Source organism: Dermochelys coriacea, chromosome 1, assembly GCF_009764565.3.
Source record: "Dermochelys coriacea isolate rDerCor1 chromosome 1, rDerCor1.pri.v4, whole genome shotgun sequence".
NCBI lineage: Eukaryota > Metazoa > Chordata > Testudines > Dermochelyidae > Dermochelys > Dermochelys coriacea.
The window spans coordinates 199,125,419-199,150,980 of NC_050068.2; the positions used below are offsets into that span (position 1 = coordinate 199,125,419).

General features: G+C 48.7%; 1 protein-coding gene and 15 non-coding genes across 20 annotated transcripts in view; 2 read left to right on the forward strand and 14 right to left on the reverse strand.

The window, feature by feature from the left end:
• Nucleotides 1-72, reverse strand: TRNAH-GUG. The gene has a single exon. It is a non-coding gene; the product is annotated as a tRNA-His (tRNA).
• Nucleotides 73-566: 494 nt separating this feature from the next.
• On the reverse strand, nt 567-638 carry TRNAD-GUC. The gene has a single exon. It is a non-coding gene; the product is annotated as a tRNA-Asp (tRNA).
• A 640-nt stretch (nt 639-1,278) lies between these two features.
• Nucleotides 1,279-1,350, reverse strand: TRNAH-GUG. The gene has a single exon. It is a non-coding gene; the product is annotated as a tRNA-His (tRNA).
• Nucleotides 1,351-1,844: 494 nt separating this feature from the next.
• On the reverse strand, nt 1,845-1,916 carry TRNAD-GUC. The gene has a single exon. It is a non-coding gene; the product is annotated as a tRNA-Asp (tRNA).
• Nucleotides 1,917-2,555: 639 nt separating this feature from the next.
• On the reverse strand, nt 2,556-2,627 carry TRNAH-GUG. The gene has a single exon. It is a non-coding gene; the product is annotated as a tRNA-His (tRNA).
• Nucleotides 2,628-3,121: 494 nt separating this feature from the next.
• TRNAD-GUC lies at nt 3,122-3,193 on the reverse strand. The gene has a single exon. It is a non-coding gene; the product is annotated as a tRNA-Asp (tRNA).
• Nucleotides 3,194-3,832: 639 nt separating this feature from the next.
• TRNAH-GUG lies at nt 3,833-3,904 on the reverse strand. Its single transcript has one exon. It is a non-coding gene; the product is annotated as a tRNA-His (tRNA).
• A 494-nt stretch (nt 3,905-4,398) lies between these two features.
• TRNAD-GUC lies at nt 4,399-4,470 on the reverse strand. Its single transcript has one exon. It is a non-coding gene; the product is annotated as a tRNA-Asp (tRNA).
• Nucleotides 4,471-5,110: 640 nt separating this feature from the next.
• Nucleotides 5,111-5,182, reverse strand: TRNAH-GUG. The gene has a single exon. It is a non-coding gene; the product is annotated as a tRNA-His (tRNA).
• A 494-nt stretch (nt 5,183-5,676) lies between these two features.
• Nucleotides 5,677-5,748, reverse strand: TRNAD-GUC. The gene has a single exon. It is a non-coding gene; the product is annotated as a tRNA-Asp (tRNA).
• Nucleotides 5,749-6,388: 640 nt separating this feature from the next.
• TRNAH-GUG lies at nt 6,389-6,460 on the reverse strand. Its single transcript has one exon. It is a non-coding gene; the product is annotated as a tRNA-His (tRNA).
• A 2,828-nt stretch (nt 6,461-9,288) lies between these two features.
• On the forward strand, nt 9,289-9,362 carry TRNAI-AAU. Its single transcript has one exon. It is a non-coding gene; the product is annotated as a tRNA-Ile (tRNA).
• Nucleotides 9,363-10,000: 638 nt separating this feature from the next.
• Nucleotides 10,001-10,074, reverse strand: TRNAI-AAU. The gene has a single exon. It is a non-coding gene; the product is annotated as a tRNA-Ile (tRNA).
• A 541-nt stretch (nt 10,075-10,615) lies between these two features.
• TRNAS-AGA lies at nt 10,616-10,697 on the forward strand. The gene has a single exon. It is a non-coding gene; the product is annotated as a tRNA-Ser (tRNA).
• Nucleotides 10,698-13,296: 2,599 nt separating this feature from the next.
• TRNAL-CAG lies at nt 13,297-13,379 on the reverse strand. Its single transcript has one exon. It is a non-coding gene; the product is annotated as a tRNA-Leu (tRNA).
• Nucleotides 13,380-18,542: 5,163 nt separating this feature from the next.
• Nucleotides 18,543-25,562, reverse strand: part of TTF2 (transcription termination factor 2) — a 37,412-nt gene continuing 30,392 nt past the window's right edge. For all 5 annotated transcript variants that reach the window (XM_038422319.2, XM_038422326.2, XM_038422293.2 and 2 more), the window contains 4 exons: nt 24,133-24,286; nt 21,628-21,710; nt 19,619-19,693; nt 18,543-18,919 (listed from right to left, as the gene is read on the reverse strand). In XM_038422319.2, coding sequence (XP_038278247.1) covers nt 18,775-18,919; nt 19,619-19,693; nt 21,628-21,710; nt 24,133-24,286 — 457 coding nt within the window. In that variant the 3' untranslated portion in view covers nt 18,543-18,774. The remainder of the gene's footprint in view (nt 18,920-19,618; nt 19,694-21,627; nt 21,711-24,132; nt 24,287-25,562) is intronic.

Consider the following 25,562-nt stretch of genomic DNA (forward strand, 5'->3'; position numbering starts at 1 on the left):
TGCCGTGACTCGGATTCGAACCGAGGTTGCTGCGGCCACGGCGCAGAGTACTAACCACTATACGATCACGGCCAGCTGCTGCCTGATGCTACAGCTGAGCGGAAAATGCTCAGCTCTGCGCTTTCGGAGCGGCCACCGACCTCACCCGCGGCCACAGGTATTTCTCAAGTCTCCCCATTGCTGTCACAGGTAAAATTGTAACAAAAGGAAAAAAGACAGGAGGGCAGCCTGATGCCTATCCGTTTTTCTCTCTTCCTCCACCCCTTGACCAGGTCCCTCCCCGTTTGGCTGCGCCATTGTCCTCATGCCCCTGGCCAGCGTATTTCTTTTTGCCATTCTGAAACGTGCCCCCACGTGCAGGTCCTGAAGATGGTCCCAGTGGCAGAAGGCCATGTAGAGGCTTTCGCTAGGGCAAGCAGGCATGGGTGCCCTTGCGAGGTAATTGTCTCTCTGGAGGTGAAAATCAGCACTACGGGGTGTGAACAGAAGTGTCCATAGAAGGAGGCGGCGAGGACTGTGCTGGCCAGGCTCGGCATTTCTTGGTCCCCCATTCAAAAGGGGCCACCCTCCCCGTCGGGGAATCGAACCCCGGTCTCCCGCGTGACAGGCGGGGATACTCACCACTATACTAACGAGGAAAGGGGCAAAGATAGCCATTGCACGGAGCACCAAAGGATCAGCTACAGGCAGTGGACACCATACCATGGGCTCCATCAGGCAACAACACCCCTTGCTTTCATCAGCTTCCGATAGGCTTTGGCTGCAGCAACAGGCCTGGGAAAAGCCCTGGCCTTCCTCGCATGCTCTTGCCCAGCAGGCGGCCTTTGGGGGCTACACAGCTCCACCCACAACACCTGCCTGGGACCTTGCCCTCAACGACGAACTGCTCAGCACCTTTTTCCTCTCACAACCGGGTCTTTCTACCCTCCCCCTTCCACACATCACGCACTCCTCAAACTCACAAATCACAAACTCATCCATGGCCCCTTTGGCTTTTAAAGCGCCTCTGGAGGGCCGCAGCTTCTAAGGCCCACAGATCCTTCCTTTCAATGCGCATTGGCCGGACATACGAAACACCGCGGTTTCCGGAGTGAAATACGTTGCTTTTGGACAGTTGCGCGCAGGAAGAATTCTCTTACTCTTTTGCTCATGGATGCATCTCATGGACTTTCCTTTCCAAGCAGACATTGGGGACCAGCTGCTGGCTCTCTTTGGAAAGGGACACCCATCAGGCTGAGACACTGGGCGAGCGGCCAGGTATCCCCTACCAAAAAGAAATGCCGTGACTCGGATTCGAACCGAGGTTGCTGCGGCCACGGCGCAGAGTACTAACCACTATACGATCACGGCCAGCTGCTGCCTGATGCTACAGCTGAGCGGAAAATGCTCAGCTCTGCGCTTTCGGGGCGGCCACCGACCTCACCCGCGGCCACAGGTATTTCTCAAGTCTCCCCATTGCTGTCACAGGTAAAATCGTAACAAAAGGAAAAAAGACAGGAGGACAGCCTGATGCCTGTCCGTTTTTCTCTCTTCCTCCACCTCTTGACCAGGTCCCTCCCCGTTTGGCTGCGCCATTGTCCTCATGCCCCTGGCCAGCGTATTTCTTTTTGCCATTCTGAAACGTGCCCCCACGTGCAGGTCCTGAAGATGGTCCCAGTGGCAGAAGGCCATGTAGAGGCTTTCGCTAGGGCAAGCAGGCATGGGTGGCCTTGTGAGGTAATTGTCTCTCTGGAGGTGAAAATCAGCACTACGGGGTGTGAACAGAAGTGTCCATAGAAGGAGGCGGCAAGGAATGTGCTGGCCAGGCTCGGCATTTCTTGGTCCCCCATTCAAAAGGGGCCACCCTCCCCGTCGGGGAATCGAACCCCGGTCTCCCGCGTGACAGGCGGGGATACTCACCACTATACTAACGAGGAAAGGGGCAAAGGTAGCCATTGCACGGAGCACCAAAGGATCAGCTACAGGCAGTGGACACCATACCATGGGCTCCATCAGGCAACAACACCCCTTGCTTTCGTCAGCTTCCGATAGGCTTTGGCTGCAGCAACAGGCCTGGGAAAAGCCCTTGCCTTCCTCGCAGGCTCTTGCCCAGCAGGCGGCCTTTGGGTCTACACAGCTCCACCCACAACACATGCCTGGGACCTTGCTCTCAACGATGAATTGCTCAGCACCTTTTTCCTCTCACACCCGGGTCTTTCTACCGTCCGCCTTCCACACATCACGCACTTCTCAAACTCACAAATCACAAACTCATTCTTGGCCCTTTTGGCTTTTAAAGCGCCTCTGGAGGGCCGCAGCTTCTAAGGCCCACAGATCCTTCCTTTCAACGCGCAGTGGCCGGACATACGAAACACCGCGGTTTCCGGGGTGGAATACGTTGCTTTTGGACAGTGGTGCGCAGGAAGAATTCTCTTACTCTTTTGCTCATGGATGTATCTCATGGACTTTCCTTTCCAAGCAGACACTGAGGACTAGCTGCTGGCTCTCTTTGGAAAGGGACACCCATCAGGCTGAGACACTGGGTGTGCGGCCGGGTATCCCCCACCAAAAAGAGATGCCGTGACTCGGATTCGAACCGAGGTTGCTGCGGCCACGGCGCAGAGTACTAACCACTATACGATCACGGCCAGCTGCTGCCTGATGCTACAGCTGAGCAGAAAATGCTTAGCTCTGCGCTTTCAGGGCGGCCATCGACCTCACCCGCGGCCACAGGTATTTCTCAAGTCTCCCCATTGCTGTCATAGGTAAAATTGTAACAAAAGGAAAAAAGACAGGAGGGCAGCCTGATGCCTGTCCGTTTTTCTCTCTTCCTCCACCCCTTGACCAGGTCCCTCCCCGTTTGGCTGGGCCATTGTCCTAATGCCCCTGGCCAGCGTATTTCCTTTTGCCATTCTGAAACGTGCCCCCACGTGCAGGTCCTGAAGATGGTCCCAGTGGCAGAAGGCCAAGTAGAGGCTTTCGCTAGGGCAAGCAGGCATGGGTGGCCTTGCGAGGTAATTGTCTCTCTGGAGGTGAAAATCAGTACTACGGGGTGTGAACAGAAGTGTCCATAGAAGGAGGCGGTGAGGAATGTGCTGGCCGGGCTCGGCATTTCTTGATCCCCCATTCAAAAGGGGCCACCCTCCCCGTCAGGGAATCGAACCCCGGTCTCCCGCGTGACAGGCGGGGATACTCACCATTATACTAACGAGGAAAGGGGCAAAGATAGCCATTGCACGGAGCACCAAAGGATCAGCTACAGGCAGTGGACCCCATACCATGGGCTCCATCAGGCAACAACACCCCTTGCTTTCATCAGCTTCCGATAGGCTTTGGCTGCAGCAACAGGCCTGGGAAAAGCCCTGGCCTTCCTCGCATGCTCTTGCCCAGCAGGCGGCATTTGGGTCTACACAGCTCCACCCACAACACCTGCCTGGGACCTTGCTCTCAACGATGAATTGCTCAGCACCTTTTTCCTCTCACAACCGGGTCTTTCTACCCTCTGCCATCCACACATCATGCACTCCTCAAACTCACAAATCACAAACTCATCCCTGGCCCTTTTGGCTTTTAAAGCGCCTCTGGAGGGCCGCAGCTTCTAAGGCCCACAGATCCTTCCTTTCAACGCGCAGTGGCCGGACATATGAAACACCGCGGTTTCCGGGGTGGAATACGTTGCTTTTGGACAGTGGCGCGCAGGAAGAATTCTCTTACTCTTTTGCTCATGGATGTATCTCATGGACTTTCCTTTCCAAGCAGACACTGGGGACCAGCTGCTGGCTCTCTTTGGAAAGGGACACCCATGAGGCTGAGGCACTGGATGTGCGGCCCGGTATCCCCCACCAAAAACAGATGCCGTGACTCGGATTCGAACCGAGGTTGCTGCGGCCACGGCGCAGAGTACTAACCACTATACGATCACGGCCAGCTGCTGCCTGATGCTACAGCTGAGCGGAAAATGCTCAGCTCTGCGCTTTCGGGGCGGCCACCGACCTCACCCGCGGCCACAGGTATTTCTCAAGTCTCCCCATTGCTGTCACAGGTAAAATTGTAACAAAAGGAAAAAAGACAGGAGGGCAGCCTGATGCCTATCCGTTTTTCTCTCTTCCTCCACCCCTTGACCAGGTCCCTCCCCGTTTGGCTGCGCCATTGTCCTCATGCCCCTGCCCAGCGTATTTCCTTTTGCCATTCTGAAACGTGCCCCCACGTGCAGGTCCTGAAGATGGTCCCAGTGGCAGAAGGCCATGTAGAGGCTTTCGCTAGGGCAAGCAGGCATGGGTGGCCTTGCGAGGTAATTGTCTCTCTGGAGGTGAAAATCAGCACTACGGGGTGTGAACAGAAGTATCCATAGAAGGAGACGGCGAGGAATGTGCTGGCCGGGCTCGGCATTTCTTGGTCCCCCATTCAAAAGGGGCCAGCCTCCCCGTCGGGGAATCGAACCCCGGTCTCCCGCGTGACAGGCGGGGATACTCACCACTATACTAACGAGGAAAGGGGCAAAGATAGCCATTGCACAGAGCACCAAAGGATCAGCTACAGGCAGTGGACACCATACCATTGTCTCCATCAGGCAACAACACCCCTTGCTTTCATCAGCTTCCTATAGGCTTTGGCTGAAGCAACAGGCCTGGGAAAAGCCCTGGCCCTCCTCTCATGCTCTTGCCCAGCAGGCGGCCTTTGGGGGCTACACAGCTCCACCCACAACATCTGCTTGAGACCTTGCCCTCAACGACGAACTGCTCAGCACCTTTTTCCTCTCACAACTGGGTCTTTCTACCCTCCCCCTTCCACACATCACGCACTCCTCAAACTCACAAATCACAAACTCATCCATGGCCCTTTTGGCTTTTAAAGCGCCTCTGGAGGGCCGCAGCTTCTAAGGCCCACAGATCCTTCCTTTCAACGCGCAGTGGCCGGACATACGAAACACCGCGGTTTCCGGGGTGGAATACGTTGCTTTTGGACAGTGACGCGCAGGAAGAATTCTCTTACTCTTTTGCTCATGGATGTATCTCATGGACTTTCCTTTCCAAGCAGACACTGGGGACCAGCTGCTGGCTCTCTTTGGAAAGGGACACCCATGAGGCTGAGGCACTGGATGTGCGGCCCGGTATCCCCCACCAAAAACAGATGCCGTGACTCGGATTCGAACCGAGGTTGCTGCGGCCACGGCGCAGAGTACTAACCACTATACGATCACGGCCAGCTGCTGCCTGATGCTACAGCTGAGCGGAAAATGCTCAGCTCTGCGCTTTCGGGGCGGCCACCGACCTCACCCGCGGCCACAGGTATTTCTCAAGTCTCCCCATTGCTGTCACAGGTAAAATTGTAACAAAAGGAAAAAAGACAGGAGGGCAGCCTGATGCCTATCCGTTTTTCTCTCTTCCTCCACCCCTTGACCAGGTCCCTCCCCGTTTGGCTGCGCCATTGTCCTCATGCCCCTGCCCAGCGTATTTCTTTTTGCCATTCTGAAACGTGCCCCCACGTGCAGGTCCTGAAGATGGTCCCAGTGGCAGAAGGCCATGTAGAGGCTTTCGCTAGGGCAAGCAGGCATGGGTGGCCTTGCGAGGTAATTGTCTCTCTGGAGGTGAAAATCAGCACTACGGGGTGTGAACAGAAGTGTCCATAGAAGGAGGCGGCGAGGACTGTGCTGGCCAGGCTCGGCATTTCTTGGTCCCCCATTCAAAAGGGGCCAGCCTCCCCGTCGGGGAATCGAACCCCGGTCTCCCGCGTGACAGGCGGGGATACTCACCACTATACTAACGAGGAAAGGGGCAAAGATAGCCATTGCACGGAGCACCAAAGGATCAGCTACAGGCAGTGGACCCCATACCATGGGCTCCATCAGGCAACAACACCCCTTGCTTTCATCAGCTTCCGATAGGCTTTGGCTGCAGCAACAGGCCTGGGAAAAGCCCTGGCCTTCCTCGCATGCTCTTGCCCAGCAGGCGGCCTTTGGGGGCTACACAGCTCCACCCACAACACCTGCCTGGGACCTTGCCCTCAACGACGAACTGCTCAGCACCTTTTTCCTCTCACAACCGGGTCTTTCTACCCTCCCCCTTCCACACATCACGCACTCCTCAAACTCACAAATCACAAACTCATCCATGGCCCCTTTGGCTTTTAAAGCGCCTCTGGAGGGCCGCAGCTTCTAAGGCCCACAGATCCTTCCTTTCAATGCGCATTGGCCGGACATACGAAACACCGCGGTTTCCGGAGTGAAATACGTTGCTTTTGGACAGTTGCGCGCAGGAAGAATTCTCTTACTCTTTTGCTCATGGATGCATCTCATGGACTTTCCTTTCCAAGCAGACACTGGGGACCAGCTGCTGGCTCTCTTTGGAAAGGGACACCCATCAGGCTGAGACACTGGGCGAGCGGCCAGGTATCCCCTACCAAAAAGAAATGCCGTGACTCGGATTCGAACCGAGGTTGCTGCGGCCACGGCGCAGAGTACTAACCACTATACGATCACGGCCAGCTGCTGCCTGATGCTACAGCTGAGCGGAAAATGCTCAGCTCTGCGCTTTCGGGGCGGCCACCGACCTCACCCGCGGCCACAGGTATTTCTCAAGTCTCCCCATTGCTGTCACAGGTAAAATCGTAACAAAAGGAAAAAAGACAGGAGGACAGCCTGATGCCTGTCCGTTTTTCTCCCTTCCTCCACCTCTTGACCAGGTCCCTCCCCGTTTGGCTGGGCCATTGTCCTCGTGCCCCTGGCCAGCGTATTTCCTTTTGCCATTCTGAAACGTGCCCCCACGTGCAGGTCCTGAAGTTGGGCCCAGTGGTGGAAGGCCATGTAGAGGCTTTCGCTAGGGCAAGCAGGCATTGGTGGCGTTGCGAGGTAATTGTCTCTCTGGAGGTGAAGATCAGCACTGCGGGATGTGAATGGAAGTGGCCATAGAAGGAGGCGGCAAGGAATGTGCTGGCCGGGCTCGGCATTTCTTTGTCCCCCATTCAAAAGGGGCCACCCTCCCCGTCGGGGAATCGAACCCCAGTCTCCCACGTGACAGGTGGGGATACTCACCACTATAGTAACGAGGAAGGGGGCAAAGGTAGCCATTGCACGGAGCACCAAAGGATCAGCTACAGGCAGTGGACCCCATACCATGGGCTCCATCAGGCAACAACACCCCTTGCTTTCGTCAGCTTCCTATAGGCTTTGGCTGCAGCAACAGGCCTGGGAAAAGCCCTGGCCCTCCTCGCATGCTCTTGCCCAGCAGGTGGCCTTTGGGGGCTACAGAGCCCCTCCCACCGCACCAGTCTATATGATGAGGTACAGCTGCTAATATTATAGTTTCTTACCACTGGACTCAGGAGGAATGAGATTGTTTTTTGAATTTGTGTTCATTCCAAGAGACCTGCTTTGCCCATGTCACTGTATATAATCCACGCTATGCAACAGCACTCCTTGCTCTTTCACCAGTCTTAACAACTTTCCGTCTAACAACAGCAGCACCCTAAGTTAAGCACAAGCCTCTTCATTGGTCCTGTTTTTTTCTTATTTACTTTATTCCTTCGCGCAATGTGGAACATGACACACCCTGACATGTGGAGGGGGCTAGGAGGTGAGCAGACTTACAAACAACTTTAGCATGTCGATATCCCATGGAACGCTCAGCAGCAGGGGCAAGGAAGTGGAGTTTCCAAGTGCCGGACACACCGCAGTAGGGCCTGTTAGGAGCAAGACGGGGACTTTCCTCAATGTCCCTGTGTCAGTGATACAGTGGGAGGGGAAGGGGGCATTGAGAAGTTTGTGTGGTAAGACACCGGTGTGACAACACAAAGGGGACAGTATGGGTGGGCTCAGTTTTGCAGGGAGCTCAGCTCAGGGTAATAGTTACCCCATGGGATGAGCCATCTGCTGTGCTTGCCAATAGAGGGGTTTGGGGTATAATGGCATTTCCTTCATCATCAGGATTTCAAAAGCGGGTTTCTGTCGTGGAATACAGTTGCTTTAAGGCCACCCTGGAAGAGACTTTATCCACTTAATCAGGCTCTTGATGCCTCTGGCAGCAAAAAGGAGGATGTAATAGCTCCCTGGAGATTTCTCCCAGTGCAGGGGTTGGCATGCGGGTTGACTGGGATGAAAAAGTCTCACCTCCCTTTACACATACTCACACACAACATGAGACCGCGCTCCTGAATAATCATCAAATATAGCAATCGGAAATTAGCAAGGGAGGTAGCAAATTCTGCCAAGTCCTCCCAAACCTCCGAATTCGCTCTCACTGGAGGGGGGGCAGCATCCCGGGTAGCAAGTACTGATCGATTGGGGGTCATTTTTGGCACAATTTGCTACCATGGGAAGTAGCCCTTTGACTGGGTGTGGTCTGGGCGCTGTACCCCAGCGTCTCACCTCCCTTCGCACAGAGAATTAGACAGCGGACCTCAATAATCAAACACATCAGTTGCAAATGAAATGGGCCACTATGGTATCGCATTGGGATCACGTCTGCCCTTCGTACCCCCAAGGCTCACCTCCCTTTATACATATTCGCACACACAATGAGGCGGCGTGCCTCAATAGGCAAATAAATCAAATGGCAAGTGGGCAAGGAGGCAGCAAATTGTGGCCGTTGACCCCCACCCCTCCGGATTCAATAGCCCCGGACTAGGTGGTCGCAAGTTCGGACGGGGAGCCAAAAGGCCATATTGGCCTGGTAGAAGCGGCTACTTTTAGCCAACTCGGAGGGATGCCGTTTGTGCCTCTGCACCGTGTGACGAGACCCCTTTCCCCGCTCTGCAGCCGTCCGCTCCCCCCGCCTCAAGGCTGCGCTTGCTTGCAGGGTGCAGGCGTCTCGCCTCGCAAAGGCGCTCGGGCGAGCTCCGCTCCTTCCCGTTGCCGGCGTTCCAGGCTCCCTGGCGCCCACGCGACACGTCAGCGCCCGGCTCTTCGGAAAGCCCGGCCGGCTTGGGGCCCCGTGCCTGGAAGGCATGAGCCGGGCGCAGGCTGTCGTGCTCCGGGCTCCGCCGGAGGGCGTTTCGTAGAGCAGTCGGCCAGAAGCACCCCGCGGGAGACACCCGACGTGCGCGCTTTCGGAGCCAATCAAGGAGGAGCTTTTCAAAAGCGAGGTCGCCTGGGAGCCGCTATGCGTGGAGCTCGGAGCTCGCGCCCCCCTGCCATCAGCCCCGAGCGCCGAGCTCTTGTCCCTTGTGCGGGCAGGTCTGCTTCTCCCGCCAAAAGCCTGTCCTCAAAGGGTTAACAGAGCGGCTTTGGCGGGACGAAGTGATGCCGCAGGACGAGGCCGCCGGGCTAGCGTGGCGCTCTTCACAGCGGAAAGCTACAGCGCGCTTGCTATGGCTGGCCGGTTAGCTCAGTTGGTTAGAGCGTGGTGCTAATAACGCCAAGGTCGCGGGTTCGAGCCCCGTACGGGCCACAGCTTTTGCGCTTCGGACGGAAGGAAGGCGAGCCTTTGCCTTTACCTTTGGCGACGGGAGGAAACAAGCATCTGCAGCGAACGAAAAGGCCAAACCGAACCGTCGGCCGTTTGAGCTGCAAGACGCCGCTGTAAAGGCTCCTTTCCCCGCTCTGCTGCCCTTACAGCCCCCCCGGCCTGGCCGTGCCCGCGCCGCAGCTCACGAAGGGTCTAGGGCAGCATGTGCGGTGCCAGCTCAGCCCCTTCCCGTCGCTACACCTGGAGGGTCCCTGGCTGTGTTGCCGGAGCCCGCGGGAGGTGCAGTGACCCCCTCTCCCCTCCGAGTCCCAGTCGCGGCTGGCAGAGGCAGTGTTGATTTTGGGGGCTAAACGCTGCTGGGAGCGAAAGTCGGTGAACGATTTCCAGAGCGGAGCCTGCTTCAGGGAACTCCTAACTCCTCCCGCGGGGCCAGACGGGATCAGAGCGAGCGCTCTCGCTCCTGCTTTCACGCCTTCCTCCGCTTAGCCATAGCATCGAGCTGACTTGCGAGGGCAGACGTTTGCCTTCGGCCTTTTCGTTCGCTGCAGATGCTTGTTTCCTCCCGTCGCCAAAGGTAAAGGCAAAGGCTCGCCTTCCTTCCGTCCGAAGCGCAAAAGCTGTGGCCCGTACGGGGCTCGAACCCGCGACCTTGGCGTTATTAGCACCACGCTCTAACCAACTGAGCTAACCGGCCAGCCGTATGGACAGCCTTCCCCTGTGTGTAGTTCAGGAGAGTAGCACTGACTCAGGCACGTTCCCCCAGGACAAAGGTTGAAGGATCTGTGCCCTCAGGTGGGGATTTTCTGGGTCATCTTATGAAACGTCAAACATTTAAATAACGCTTTGGAGACCATGTTTGTGAGGCAATAAACGAACGCCCACACGCCTTGAGTGAGCGCAATTAGTTACCAACAGTGCTGGGGGACAGTAATGGTGGTTGACACCGGGAGCTGGCCCAATTTTCTTGTAAGGGTTTGTGAGAAAAGCTTAGTGCAGGGTGTTTAGAATGCAGGACATTTAACGTTCGTACGAAGAAAAGCAGTACTTGTGGCCCCTTAGAGACTAACAAATTTATTAGAGCATAAGCTTTCGTGAGCTACAGCTCACTTCATCGGATGCATTTTCATCAATGTTCGTAGGGTAACACAGCCTGGGGGTGGGGCCAAAATACTAGGATTTAGCCCTTAGATTGCCTGCTAATCACCTAGAAAGAACCCATTAACTCTCCATAGTAAGTAGTCGTGGCCGAGTGGTTAAGGCGATGGACTAGAAATCCATTGGGGTCTCCCCGCGCAGGTTCGAATCCTGCCGACTACGGCAAGTCTTTAGTGAATTCCATTTTTCCTACCGGTAGCTGTATGTCCTCCAGCCCTTGACACAGAAGTAAGCGGTTCTAGATCCCGTCTCAAAACCCTCATGATAAATGTATCATTCATGACACCAACAAAATTTCTCTCTAAAATAAAGAGTCCTGGCGAGAAGCTCTGTTGGGAGGATTGTGTTAATTTAACCTCTCCAAAGATGGCAAAGGGAAGCCCACAAATTCAATGGAAAACAAAAGCAAGAATGTGAGGCACTAGAACAGATGCTGCATGCAGGTTCTGAGCTCCGCCGGGAATCCCCAAGGCGCTCGTAGAAAGTATAACTCCTCGGATTCAGCCTTTCGAGTCCCTGGGGCGGCTGGCAGCCTGAGTTCTCTGTCCGATTTTCTCCTTTAACAATGTCACCTTTTTTTCCCCTTTTGGCTGCTTTGCAGCCATCACCCCACCCGCCTCGCGGCTTAGGGGTTTAAAACCCCTGCCTGCCCCTCAGCTCAGCTCTGCGGCCCAGAAATGGCATTTGCAGACAGAATGAGGAGTTACTGGAAGGGCAGGGAGAATTAAAAGCCACGTGCAAAGACCAGTAAATGTCTTGGGCTCAGCAGCTTTTATCCTTTGGCCATCGGAATTAGTGGCCCCTATAGTCAGCACTAGGCACTCTGGCTTAGCTGGTTAAATGGTCTGTCTAATAAACGGGAGATTTTGGGTTCAAACTGCAGCAGTTCCCCAGCTTGCTTCTTTTCCTCTGGTCTGCAAATGCCTGGAGAACCCCCTACAAGCACAAAGGCAAGGCTCAGCCCCTGACTGCTGAGACTCGCCCCACTCACAGCCTGCTGTTCTCATCAATGGAAAGGCAAAGCAACAGCGGGGAGCTGCTTCACTTCACTGGTTTCAGGCCTGACCCCGGCTGGGAGAGTCAGGTGTTCGCTGGCACTCAAGCAAAACCCTGAGCTGCAACCAGAGAACGAAACACCGAAGAGCTTTTTCACCGCTTGATGATCATTTGTGCACCAGCCAAAAGTTCCTGAGCTAACGTTTCTCCGATCTAGACTCCTAGCCAAAGGTTTGCTTTGTCCTTAAGGCAGCAGCAGGGGCGTGCCCAGCGGTGCCTATTGCCTCCTTCCGTAGCGGGCTATACATAGCTTAAAGCACCAGGCGAGACAGGCATGTGAGGTGAAGCTCGGATTGTGAACCTAGGAGACTGAAATTGTGTTTGGGGCTTTCCAAAATGAAAAGCAAATGGAATTTTCTTTCCTGCTGGAACCGGATAATGCAAAACGCGTCCAGGGATGAAACCCTCGACGGGGTCACTCCTCGCGCCACCCTACAACTACTCGAGTGCGCCCACCCGCTCCCGTCGCGTCCATAGGCGGCTCTCAAGAGGGCAATGCGGTTTCTGGTACGTTTGCTTGGCATGAGGAGTCGTGTCCCAATGCCATCTGCGGCGGCTTTTCTGTTATTTTATTAAATCATGAACGGCGAGGAGAAAGTGAATCAGGAAGGGTTATTTTTCACTTCACATAACACAAGAACCCAGGGCGGCCCCCTGAAATTAATAGGCAGGAGGATTAAAACATACCTAAGGAAGTACTTCACCCAAGCCACCCTTAATGCAGAAATCACACATTTAGCACAAGCTGCCCTTCCAAGTACAACCCTGCTGCCAGGGCTGCACTGCTATTTGCTGTTATTTGAGAAGCTAGTTCGGGCATACTTACCTGATCTGCAATTGCACCTCCTGACTGCTGGGTAGACATACCCTCAGAGACAACTTTCTCCATGCTGGTCCTACCATCTTTAGCTGCCCTTGCAAAATGAGAACCTATAGTTCAGCCCATCGATGTACCAATGGTCAACATAGGTAGCAATGAGCAGATTTGCCTGAGTCACTGGTGAAAATCCCAGGGCACTGTCTGCACTATGACAGGTTTCCGAGTAGCACCCGTGTTAGTCTGTATTCGCAAAAAGAAAAGGAGTACTTGTGGCACCTTAGAGACTAACACATTTATTTGAGCATAAGCTTTCGTGAGCTACAGCTCACTTCATTGGATGCACTGAATGCATCCGATGAAGTGATCTGTAGCTCGCGAAAGCTTATGCTCAAATAAATGTGTTAGTCTCTAAGGTGCACAAGTACTCCTTTTCTTTTTGTCTATACTAGTGGTTCAGCTGTGGCCCAGCTACACCCTTACTGGCCATTGTAGGAAGACAGTTACTAGTTTTGCTGTTATAAAAACGCCAACTGAGAGCTAGGGAAACCTAAAATTCTACCTCACCTGCTTGGCTCAGGTTGACTAGACAAGTAGAAGTAAAGTTCTGTCTCTTTTTCAACTTTTCTTATTTTACACCAACTAGGTTCCTTCAGCCAAAGACTCTTGATGTGCAGATTTTAAAGAATGTGGAGGAAAATATTAAATCGCATTTCTAGAGGGACAGATTTCTAAAGTCAAAATATTTGAAACCTTAGAATACATTGAGATTTTTGCTTCAGAGAGCAAATTCAAGAAAAAGAGAATCTATAGTCAAAATATTTGAAACCTTAGAATAAATTGAAATTTTTGCTTCAGAGAGCAAATTCAAGAAAAAGAGAATGATCCTGTCAGAAGTGGGATTCGAACCCACGCCTCCAGAGGAGACTGCGACCTGAACGCAGCGCCTTAGACCGCTCGGCCATCCTGACAACTGTGAAAAAAAAGACAGCTCTACAGGTGGAAATGTTTAATCGGTTCATGATAATTATAGTTTTCTTAGCATTTAGGCTCCTGAATGATCTCTGTACTTTTTTCTAAGCACCCTCCCTCAGGAGTAAATTCTAGCAGGGCAGATTTCTGGGTGCTGCTGCCACCTTGCTGCCTTCTCCTCTCACACATTTCCATATGTCTTCCGGAGTAACATACAATGTATATGTGTATCGCTTTATGAACATAAGACAGTTTATTGTGGGTTCCTAGTATGGAAGATACTAGGGTTGGTTTTGTCACTCAGATACAGATACAGGCATGCTGACTGCCCTACCCTACAGGCATGATTATAGCTCACAGGACTTAGATACTTTGGATGTGAAACATTCAATGAAATTAGGAAGCACTTCTTCTTTAGGCTAGATTGACTACTTTCTGCTATTCAGAGCAACAGCGATTCAGTTCATCCTTCAAACACAGTAACCAGTCACTTCCTGGCACATATTTGGTCATCTCCACCTGCAAATTCTTATTTCCTATAAGATTTGGTACTGATTTGAAATGTTTACATAAGACCTTTAGTGATTGTGGCCCTGGCATGGACTAGTGTGTTCTGTATTATTTCTACTTAACTGCAGAAAAAGATTCCAGAGGAGTATTATCAGAATTTTTATTTTATTTATTTTTATTTTTATCAGAAGGAGATCACTTATTGACAATGTAGATAGAAAATTGAACACATCCCTCAGAGCATTTCAAACCTGAAGTTAATTCAGCCTTTTGTTTTATAAGTAATAGTAAAAAATTGAAAGCAAGGTCACATTCATAATTTTTCCACTCCTGTTCATTAAAATATCTAGATAACACCAGGGCTCCTATAGATGGACTGACATTTGTGTTAGTGACAGTTTTAGAAAATAAATATCTTGCTCCTACCCTTTGTGCCTCTAACACAAAAACCTGTTTTATTATGACCATTACTGAGGAAATAATCTAAAAAGTTAATATTTGATCTTTATTGCCAAATCCCATCAAACATTATTTACGCTTTACCGCTCCTTTAATGATATTCAAAGGCTGCTTCTTTTGCCTGCTTGTTTTTTAACCTGAAATATAAAGAAATATCACATTCTCAAGTCTCTTGTTCCTGGAGGACTTTGGTATCTTGGAAAAGATAACTACAGATATCAACCATAGCTCTGACTGCACCTGAAGGCTTTTTTCACCTAATGTGGCATCACATTCTGTTCTTCCAAAAACTTGCCAGAGCCCTCTATCAAAGAGAAGGTGAGGACCTGACATGTCTAATAGGAAAAGATACACTTTGATACAAATAACTAGAATTATACTGCACTTATATCGTTCTTACACTGCGTGATGCGGTGCACTTACCTCTCTTGGGCGCCTTCTGTTAGTTGGATGTGAACTTGCACTCTCTTTCTGCTCATGACTCCCCCTGCCAGTTGCTAACCTTGTCAGCTGGAGGGTTGAGCCACTGAAGACCTGCCTAACTCACACATAGGATAAACAAGACACATGAAGGTGTAAAAGGCCCAAAAGGGCCTGTCCCTGTGCCCTTGTTACTGTCTTTAGTCCAGTCTCTAGGCTCAAGCCTCAGCCCCTTTGGGGCTAGCTTTAAGTCTGTGTCTGCCCTGGTTAGATCGCTGCCCCCAGATTCCCCCTAGAGATTCTTTAAGTCCTGCCTGCACTTGGGCCTCTAAACAAGTCTTATTCCCTTCTTGGCGCTTAGCCCACCCTGCCAGTGGCTGGTGGAGGGACCTGAGCCTGCTCAGTATTCTGGGTCCCCACCCCGGGACCCTACAAATATTAGCCTGTGCTGCTTCCTTTAACTCTGTTGCTGCTTCTGCATTCCCTGAGCCACTTCCCACATAGCCCCTTCCTCTTCACTCTTACCTCAGGGCTAAAGTTCTTCCTCACAGAATGCCAGCATCACCAGGACCCATCTTCTGGTTATCCCTTGAGCTCCAGCAAGGAGCACCTTCCTCACTCTTCTGGTCCCTGCCAGGAACTGATCTGCTCAGGCCCAGCAGCTCCTTCTACCTAAGCCTGCTTCCGTGCAGCCTTTCTAGGCAGGCCTGAAGGACCCACCTTCACTGCTCCTTTTTCTGAGGAGGGGTATGGCAGGACTGCAAGGCTTCCAGCAGGGGGCCTCAAAGAGGAGGGATGTGGCAGGATCTGCTCAGGCCCTGCAAGGCTTCCAGCAAGGTACACCCTGGGCCGTCACACACTGTGTTTAGAATAGCCCAGTTAAGGTAACAGACAATCCAAACAGGATACAGTGTAACAAAAGAATGCATAGTGTGTATATCCAGAAATGTCCCTTTAAAAGGAGAGGCCAGTTAGACTAGTTAATACCCTCTCCAGGGAAAGGGATGGAACCTCCCTGATGGGACATTTTTAGTTCACCCTGGAGAATACACCATTGTGACCCTATATTGGCAGGAATAGAATCAGACTTTCCAAGTTTCTGTGATTTTAATCCCTTTTTCCCCATTTTGCTGGAGAGCATTTGTAATTTTAAAAATAGAAAAAATTTCCCTGAAGACTCTGAAAAAGTCAAACAAGAGATGTGTTGTGCTCCTTATAGGGGATTTAGGGATCTTTATACAAGGAGGGGTCATAAAGCCATTTGCACATTTCTAAATCTACAGCGACCCCTCATCCATTCTACAGACAGGTCAGAGCTCTTCCCCTATCAGTGGAGCTATGGGCACACAGTCAATGTGTGTGAATACTGACAAGTGTTTGCTCCCATCATAGAATATCAGGGTTGGAAGGGACCTCAGGAGGTCATTTAGTCCAATCCCCTGCTCAAAGCAGGACCAATCCCCAATTTTTACCCCAGATCTGTAAATGGCCCCCTCAAGGATTGAACTCACAACCCTGGGTTTGGAGGCCAATGCTCACACCACTGAGCTCTCCTTCCCCTCTCTAGCTCTGGGGTGTGATGGAATAACTCTGCAATTTTTTGCAAATCTCATATTATATGGGAACAGGTGTGGAGGTAGTCTTTTCTAGTACCTCATAGGTTCTGAGGATTCTACAGGCTGATCCTCTAGAAATCTGAGGGTCTAGAGAAGGACTTGAGCCAAAGCCAACCTACACACTCCAGAAATGGCACAGCTTCTAACAGAGATCATTAGAGACAATAGATATTGCCTACTCTCATGTGAGACGGTATTCATCTTTTAGCACTTTGACCCATCCATATGAGATGAGTGTGAACAGGAAATGAAATCCCAGTTTCATACCAGCACTCCTGTGCATTACACCCTTATTACATGGTATGAGAAATAAACTATGTCTCTGGTAAAAGTGGAGACAAAAATCTCCTGAATTCTTCAGTCTGTAAGGGCACCTGTCGAGAAGTGGCAGTGATGGCTGCAGGCATCTTTGGAAATTGAATCCCAAAGGAAACGTGCAGTGGAGAGGAAATCGAAGTGTATGCTGTGTGCATGGCTTTGGGAGTGGGAGAGGAAGAACAAGTATAACAAGCTGGGAGTGTTTGCCTGAAAACCCTATTTAGCAGATGACATCCTAGTAGAAAACAGACAGCAAACATACTTTATTGAAAGTAGCTTATTACTACATCTACTATAAAGTGGGAAGGACCTAGGATGTAGGCTGATCAGTCCTCAGGGAGGAACCCTGCAAGAATCCAAGCCTGGGGAGAAGGCCTGGTCTGGAGTATGCATTTCATTTTGATTTCTTTTTATGAGTATAACAAACCCAAGGAAGGGGTAAAATTCCTGCCACCTGCAACTTACATGTATTGTGTTTTAGCAGGAAGGAGAAGCTACCTCTCACTTAGATATAAAACAGCTGCTTGAGAAGTACAAAGGAATATAAATAAAATTTGTTAAGCTAAAAATTGTTTTTTTAAAACTTATTTCTTCTATTGCTTTATTCCCCTCCTCTCCTTCCATTTTTGATCCATTCTACCCATTTCTATCATTTTCCCTTTTGGTATTTCTCTCTGAAAAACAACATATTTCCTTCCTTCCCATTCATCCCATCCTCTTCTCCACCCTCTTGCTCTTTCCTACCTCACACACTTTTCCTTTTTGCTCCCCTCTTCTTCTGTCCCATTTGCTCTCAAGTTCTCTCTCATTCAAATAAGGGGAAAAAGAAAATCTTCTTTAGTCCTATTTTTGGGGGGGAAGCTGAGCATTTAAACACATTTCTCGATACAGTAATTCCCCGCTTAACAGTGTAGTTATGATCCTGAAAATTGCGACTTTAAGCAAAATGATGTTAAGCTAATCAATTTCCCCATAAGAATTAATGTAAATGGGGGGGGTTAGGTTCAAGGGAAATTTTTTTCTCCAGACAAAAGAATATTTACACACACACACAGTACAAGTTTTAAACAATTTAATACTGGTACACAGCGATGATGTTTGTGAAGCTTGGTTGAGATGGTGAAGTCAGAGGGTGGAATATTACCTAGGGAATGCCTTACTGCTAAATGATGAACTAGCAATTGGCTGAGTCCTCAAGGGTCAACTCATTGTTGTTAATGTAGCCTCACACTCTACAAGGCAGCACAAATGGAGGGAGGGAAGACAGCACGGCAGACAGAGACACTGGGGGGGGGCGGGGTGTGTGCGTGGCATATTGCCCCTTTAAGTACACTGCCTTGTTAAGTAGATCAGCAAGCTGAGATAGCACCTGCTGCCAGGAAGCTCCCTCTATCCTGAGCCACCCCTGCTCTATGGAAGATGCGGTAAATGGGGTGCAGGAGCAGGGGGGGAAGGGGACATCCTGACATTCCCCACCCCACCCACCCACAGCAAGCAGGAGGCTCCGGGGAGCAGCTCCAAGGCAGAAGGCAGGAGCAGCACATGGCAATGCGGGGAGGGACAGCTGAACTGCCGGCAATTGATAACCTGCTGGGTGGCTGCCACCCAGAGAACTTAGAACCAGGGTGGGCTGGCAGTCCCCCTATCAGCTCCCCGCTCCCCTAAGCCCCCACCAGCTTGCTGCAACGGACAAAGCAGGCGGCTGCCAAACGACGACATAAGGGAGCATTGCGCAACTTTAAACGAGCATGTTCTCTAATTGATCAGCAACGTTTGTTAACCGGGACAACTTTAAGTGAGGAGTTACTGTAGTTAAAGAGAATCAGTTTGACTCAGAAGTATTAAAACAATTTATGTATAGTTTTATTAGCTTTTTACTGTGTACTGCTTCTAACTTGAATGCAAAACAATTCAAAAATCCAGTAGCTTCTCCTCCTGGAGCAGTTTTTATAACAATTCTAGTTATTGCTCCCATAAGAACTAGCTACTTTAAATATAGGCCCTTTGATGAAAACTCTCTGGTTTCCTCCAGGCACTGGATCGTGTCCAAGCTCTTTGCTGTAAGAGGCAGTTAGATGCCAAAGAGAATTTTGAGGTCAGCCAGGGTGAGTTTGGTGACGGAGTCTCCTGTGCCCGACAGCACTTGTTGAGCCAGATCTTTCTTCTTGGTTTGGAGCTGTGAAATCTTTTCTTCCACTGTCTCCTCACAGACAAACCTAAAACACAAAGCACAACATCGTCCTAATTTCTGGAAACATCAGCATTTCAGGCTTCCACCCCCTTTCAACTTCCAGTGACTCGCCTAGTTTTCAAGAAAAGGGGAGCAAATCATTTTTATAGCACCCGTCATCCAACAATGTCAGACTCACACTGCAGCCACCACCATTTATCCTACTAACGTTTATAGGTTTGTAATCTGAAACTTAATTTTTTAATTATAAGGAAAGAAATCTGAGTCCCTGACCAATCCCTCCTTGAGTCATCGTTCTTATTGATATTAAGGGTTTCCAAAAGTAGAGGGCTCCATATGGAATCAAGAGTTTGAAGACCATATTAAACACATGGAACTATATTTGTTTGTCCTTATAATGAATGTCTTGATGAAAGCAAACGGGCTGGTGGCTGAATTGCACTCAGCAGTGGAGAGAGACTCAAGGCATTCATCAAGCTATTAAGGGGAAGAGCTTTGGGCTATTGGGCTTTGACTTGTTGAAAATCAATTTCAGATCAGCAATCAGGAGGCAAATTCCAGAAACAATCATATGACACGGCCTCTCTATCTTGTGCACAGCCCTGAAGTTCAGAAACAAACATCAAAGCAAGCCCATCTCACCCCTCATGGAAGCCAAGCTTTCTAAGGCTGCTGCCTGTCACGTGCACTGCTAACTCAGGAGTTTAGAACAGCTGACCCTGACCTGTGTATCACCACATCATTCTTCTGCCCCACCCGATATATGCGGTCACACGCCTGGTCTTCAAGTGCAGGATTCCTGCAAGGTAAGAAAACTGCTCAGACAGTCTAGTGGCTTGTTAATCTTAGAAACAATGAAGACACGTCCTTATCCTCAGCTAATGTGTCCCCCTCCCTATTATGCTTCTTATTCCCTCTATACAAGAACCTGATCTCCTCCCAAGCTCCCTTACTGTTCTGAATACCAGACAATGCACAGCAAATCAGATTCTCCCTGGGCCCCTGCTGAAGGTCTACCACCTTCCCCACTGCTGCTTGCATTACACACAGGAATTGCTAGACCAGAAACCAGACCAGTGGTCCATCTAGTCACGTTTTTCTGTCTGACCATGGCCAGTACCAAGTGCTTCAAAGGAAGGTGCAAGAAATTGCATAATAAATAATAAGGCTGGTTATAAATTTATAAATCTTGATTTTTTTTAATATATATAAAAAAGGGACAATTTTTTCAATAATATTTTAATGAAAAACTTATCCCTCTGTTTGACCAACTCTAGTGGACAGTTAAAATATAACCTGCCTATGACAGAAAGGTCTTCCTTACCCCTATTGCTTAGTAGTTGGCTTATATCCTGAAGATTAAAAGGGGCTGTTTTTTTTTTGTTTTTTTTAAATATAATGTCTTTCAATTGCATTGACTGCTCCTTTGTTCTTGTATTATGAGAGAGGGTAAGATGGGACAGGCTGATTTACCTTCTCTATACCATTCTTTGTTTTGATTCTCTCTACTGCATCCACTCTCATTCTTCCCTCTAAACTGAAGAGTGCAAATCCTTCCAGTCTCTCCCCACACAAGATTTTCTCTATGCCGCTAATTATTTTATCTCTAGGTATCTACTGTCATCATCATAGTCTGTAAATTATCTCGGAAACCCATCTATTTCTTCTCTATCCCCCAGCCCCCACTTTTTTTTTTTTTTTTTTGGAGATGGGATGGACAGAACTGAACAGTCTTCCAGAGGAAGGTGAACCACTGACTTCCATAATAGACTTAATATTCCTAGGGTTGCTCTGCATTCTACTCCTTATACATCCTAACATTTGGCTGCATACTTTCATTAAATGTCAATGTGGCAAGCTTAGTTCTTTTCCCCCCAAGCAGTTAGCAACTTTGGAACCCTGCAACAAGACTGAATCGTTCAAATTATTGGTACCAATGCATGTTACCTCGCACTTGTCAGTATTAGTTTTCATCTACCATTGAGTCACCATTCACTTCACTTCATTAGATCTCTTCGAAGTTCCTTAAAAGTCTTCTCTAGTCTTAGGCAAGGATCATCTCTCTTGTATTTATAAAGCAGCTAACACAATGGAGCCCTGATTTATGACTGGGGCCTTTGGGCACTACCATCATACAAACCATAATTCTACTAACAGTTTAGAATGACTGCTCCCCTACAGTCCTGCAATATAAGCAGCTGATCTATATGAAAGATGGCATATTTTCGTTAGTAGCTCCAATCCTCCATTCTCACATTCCTACAGCGCTCTTGGAGGTATGCTCTCCAGTCATGGTGACTGGCTGCTTTCTAAATCTATCACTTATCAATTTGTTCCAAAACAAGCCCCCCAGCCTCAGATATTTTTTATTTTCAGAACAGATTACTTCTGGGGTAGGCACCTCTCTAATCGTTTCCATGGTAAAGACTAAGCATTTATCCTCTGTATTGTTCTTATCCATTTTAATAGTTTGTTTTAGCTACCAAGTGGAGCTTTGCTGCCATTTTTCACAGTAGTGGGTGTCAGACTGGCCATGAGTTGGATTATTCTTGAAAGTTTCATTTTAAAAACATTTTGCCTTGACAGGCAAGTAATTTCAGGGATGGAAAAGTAGGACCATGTGTTCTACCATTCAACCAGATACATCCTTCTCTCATGCAATTTGTAAGCACTCATGTTACCCATGCTGAAGTAAAGAGCCAGTCTACCCTCAAAGTTTCCATCTCACTTTACCAGTGCATGTCAAGAAGGAAGAGGTGGTTTCCTCCAGTTAAGTTAAGGCCAACGCCTCCAGCCAGGAGCGAGATCAACATCACCTTCAACAAAGAATAATAAGACAGAAAGACAGGTTACTTTCATAGATTCATCTATTCCAAGGCCAGAAGAGAACATTGTGATCATCTCCTCCAGTATAACACAGGCCATTGAACGTCCCCAAAATAATTCCTAGAGCAGATCTTTTAGAAAAACATCCAATCTTGATTTAAAAATGGTCAGTGATGGAGAATCCACCACAACCCTTGGTAAATTGTTCCAATGATTAATTACTCTCACTGTTCAAAATTTACACCTTATTTCCGGTCTGAATTTGTCTAGCTTCAACTTCCAGCCATTGGATCCTGTTATACCTTTTTCTCCTACATTGAAGGGTCCATTAAATATTTGTTCCCCATGTAGATACTTATAAAATATAATCAAGTCACCCCTTAACCTTCTTTTTGTTAAACTAAATTAAATAGATTGAGATCTTTGAGTTTATCACTATAAAACATGTTTTCTAATCCTTCAATAATTTTGTGGCTCTTCTCTCCAACTTATCAACTTCCTTCTTGAACTGTGGGCAACAGAACTGGATACAGTATTCCAATAGGGGTGGCACCAGTGCAAATATAAAGGTAAAATAATCTCTCTGCTTTAAGGGGTCCATTCACAAACAAGTTAATGCCCCATTTAATCTAGATTTTGGTTCAAGACAAAGATTATACCGACTGCTTTGTCTGTGTATGTTTAGTACACCAGAAATTGGATTGACAACCTTGGAGACTGAACCTATCTTGAAGACTGTACAGCCTGGACAACAGTAGGGCAGGCTTCCCCCATTCATCACTATATTTCTCCTGACTGGGAGGGATGACCTCTAAGTGTGAAGGAAGTTCAGTTACCATCCATTTTGTGAGTTTTGGCAGTGTGGATCTCCTGTGCACTAGGAAATCGATCAATACCCCCTCTAACTCATCTCACTGAAGACACTAACAGTTCACAGATGATAGAGATCAAGAGATGACTGCTAGATTGCGGGACCTAATAACTGCTTGTTTGAGGAAAGCTGGTATCCTGCACTGCTTTAACATCTCCACCAGCAGGGGACCCAATGCCTCTTGGTTTGAGGTTACAAACTGGAAAGAGCAAAGATCCATTTTGCAGATATCAACCTGTGGCTCTCCCAAACCTCCAATGAGTAAGGCTGTCTCTACTAGCACTTTTGTGGGTAAAACGTTTGTCAATTAGGGGTGTGAAAAAACATTCCCCTGACTGACATACATTTCACTGACAAAAGCACCAGTGGGGACAGTGCTATGTCAGTGGGAGACGCTCTCCTGCTGACATAGCTAACGCTGCTTGTTGGAGGTGATTTAATTATGCCAGCAGGAGAGCTCTCTCCCATTGGCAGAGAGCAGCTACACAGGAGAACTTACAGCAGCACAGCTGCTGTAAGGGCTGTAGTGCAGACATGGCCTTAGACTAGTTAAAATGTCATCAGATTCACTGTGGTGTTTGCCCCTTCCAAACACTTACTTTACTCTAGAGGGAACTCTAGAGGGATTTACTCTAGAGGGAACAGCCAGTCCAGTTTGAATTGCAGAAACCTCCCCAAAACATTTAGGAAAAAAAAACCGTGCACGGAGAAATGTTCCACCTGCACTCCGACTACCCAGCCAGCTGAAGTGCCAGTAGACAGAATTTCAGAAGCTGTCAAAGATGAGATGGAAATCTTCATCTCCAAACTGCCATGGCATTGGATACATTTTTTCTAAATGTTGGCCCAATCTGAATGAGCCAGTTACAAATGTCTCAGTTGGGTCACTCCATTTTAGACAGAGGTAAAGTGTGAATTCTCCCCCACCCCTGCCGACTTAGCATGCTTATCCTTAGACTTGGGTTGGCATGTGAAGTCTAATAAATACTGTAGTGTTCATTTGGCTCTGTTTGTAAGTGAACCTAATACCCCTCTCCCTTCCATAAATCAGTGGTAGGTGACTGAACAACTGAGGTTTTGCATGAAGTACCATATGTGCTGGAGAAGAGGCTGTAGGGAACAATCCTATCATGGGAGGAGTATGACCCAATACATCTTTTATGTCATCAATCTGCAGTGGGGTAAGATAGGAACAGTTTCTGCCTGATCTGAATTGCCTAACCCCCACACCCTCAATCTTGCCAATACAGCTTAATGTTAACAGAGGCTTTGGTATGATTGGGTACCAGCAAGCCTTTAACTGGCCTGAGAGCCAGGCATTCTTAGTATAGAAGATTAAAGCAAGCATAACACCAAATAGTGTCTGTGCCAGAACTGCTCCCGTTTACTGACATCTGGCTTTTACACCTACACCCTCCCACCAGGAACACACATCTTGATGCCTGATATAGAATCTGGCCCACAAATCCAATCAAAGAAAAGTAACTACCCCAGCTATTAATAGCTGCATTGAACACAGCTTTCCTGATCCCAGTTCATACCCGAGGCCCTTTGGGATTGTTGTTGAACTCTTCCACCAAATCCATCCTTTGTTTAGGATTGACAGAGCCATCTACTGTAGTATATTTCAGCCCTTGATGGTCAAGGTGCACTGCCACAATCTTCAACATGCTAGTCCACTGAGACACAATGACACTGGAGAGAGAGAACAGAGAGTCCAAAACAAGCATCAGATATTGTAACAACCCTACTATGGTAGTGTCTTGCCCCCGACACATTAAGAGTGAATTAAATCAGTTTATCTTCTCTATCTTAGGGTTTAACACTGCTGCCAGTCACCATAGTATGGGAGTGCTTCGCACCAAAATCAACAGCCAAGTCCCTTGAGGGACGTCATGGAATCTGGCTCTTTCCTTTTGGGGTCAAAACTCTGTTTAGGGTAGGTCAGGTTTTTGGATTTATTTGGTTTTGGGGGGGCGGGGGGGAGATTTAATGGTAGAAAGGTGCTTGTTGCATGTCATTCTTACACTGGAAAGGCTTTTTTGAAGGCAGTTTTGCAGTATTCCCTACAAGACAAGCACACTCTGGATTCATCTGATCTTGTCTGGAAATTTATCCTACAAGTGGCTTACATTCAAGATGGAGATGAGGTATTCTGAGCAGTGATGGCCGCTGTGCATTCTAGAAATCCAGAACTGTATCATCAGACCTAGCAGACACTTGATTTGCATGTGCAATTCTGGCAGTTGTGCCTGGAAGTCAAGTAAGCACTTCGGCATACACAAATCTATTTCTTCCTCATACATCTGAGTATGCTTTTTGCACACAAATTGTCAAAAAATAAATAAATAAATAAATAAATAAATCAGGCACCAGTTTCCAGATGGAGCAGGTAGTGACTATTCCTCTTTACTAACAACCTGACCAAAGAGCAAGGGGTGACTAAATGGCAATCTCACCTCCAGCAAATGGCCATTTGAGTACAGTGTGTTTCTTCTGAGGCAGGAAGACTAAGCAAGCTGTTTCTCACTGCAGTCAGAGCTCCTTCCACAAGACTGTTCTGACACAGAATAGTCTGGAGATTTCCCCCCAGCGTGCACCAAATATTAATGGTTCTGGAACAGTCCACTGCAAAGAGTTTTTCCAGTATTTTCAAATATGTGACCCTTTTAATAGGATGCCCAAATCCTGCATTTAGAGATTTATATCAGCTCTTCGGAGCACCAGTCGGGTATTCAGAAGCACAGGTGCTAATCTCAGCATATAAATATATATTTCTGAAGAACTGTTATGATTGTTCCTACATTCTATTCTAATCAGGTTCTTAGGAGGCACGCAGCACTGTGGGATCTGAACACCTACATGCACCACTTAGGGATTAAACTGAATCAATCTTCCCATCTCCCACCCATACCCACTCTGGCACTTCATGTAAAAGAAAATCATCTCCCACAAATTATAGATCAGGGAG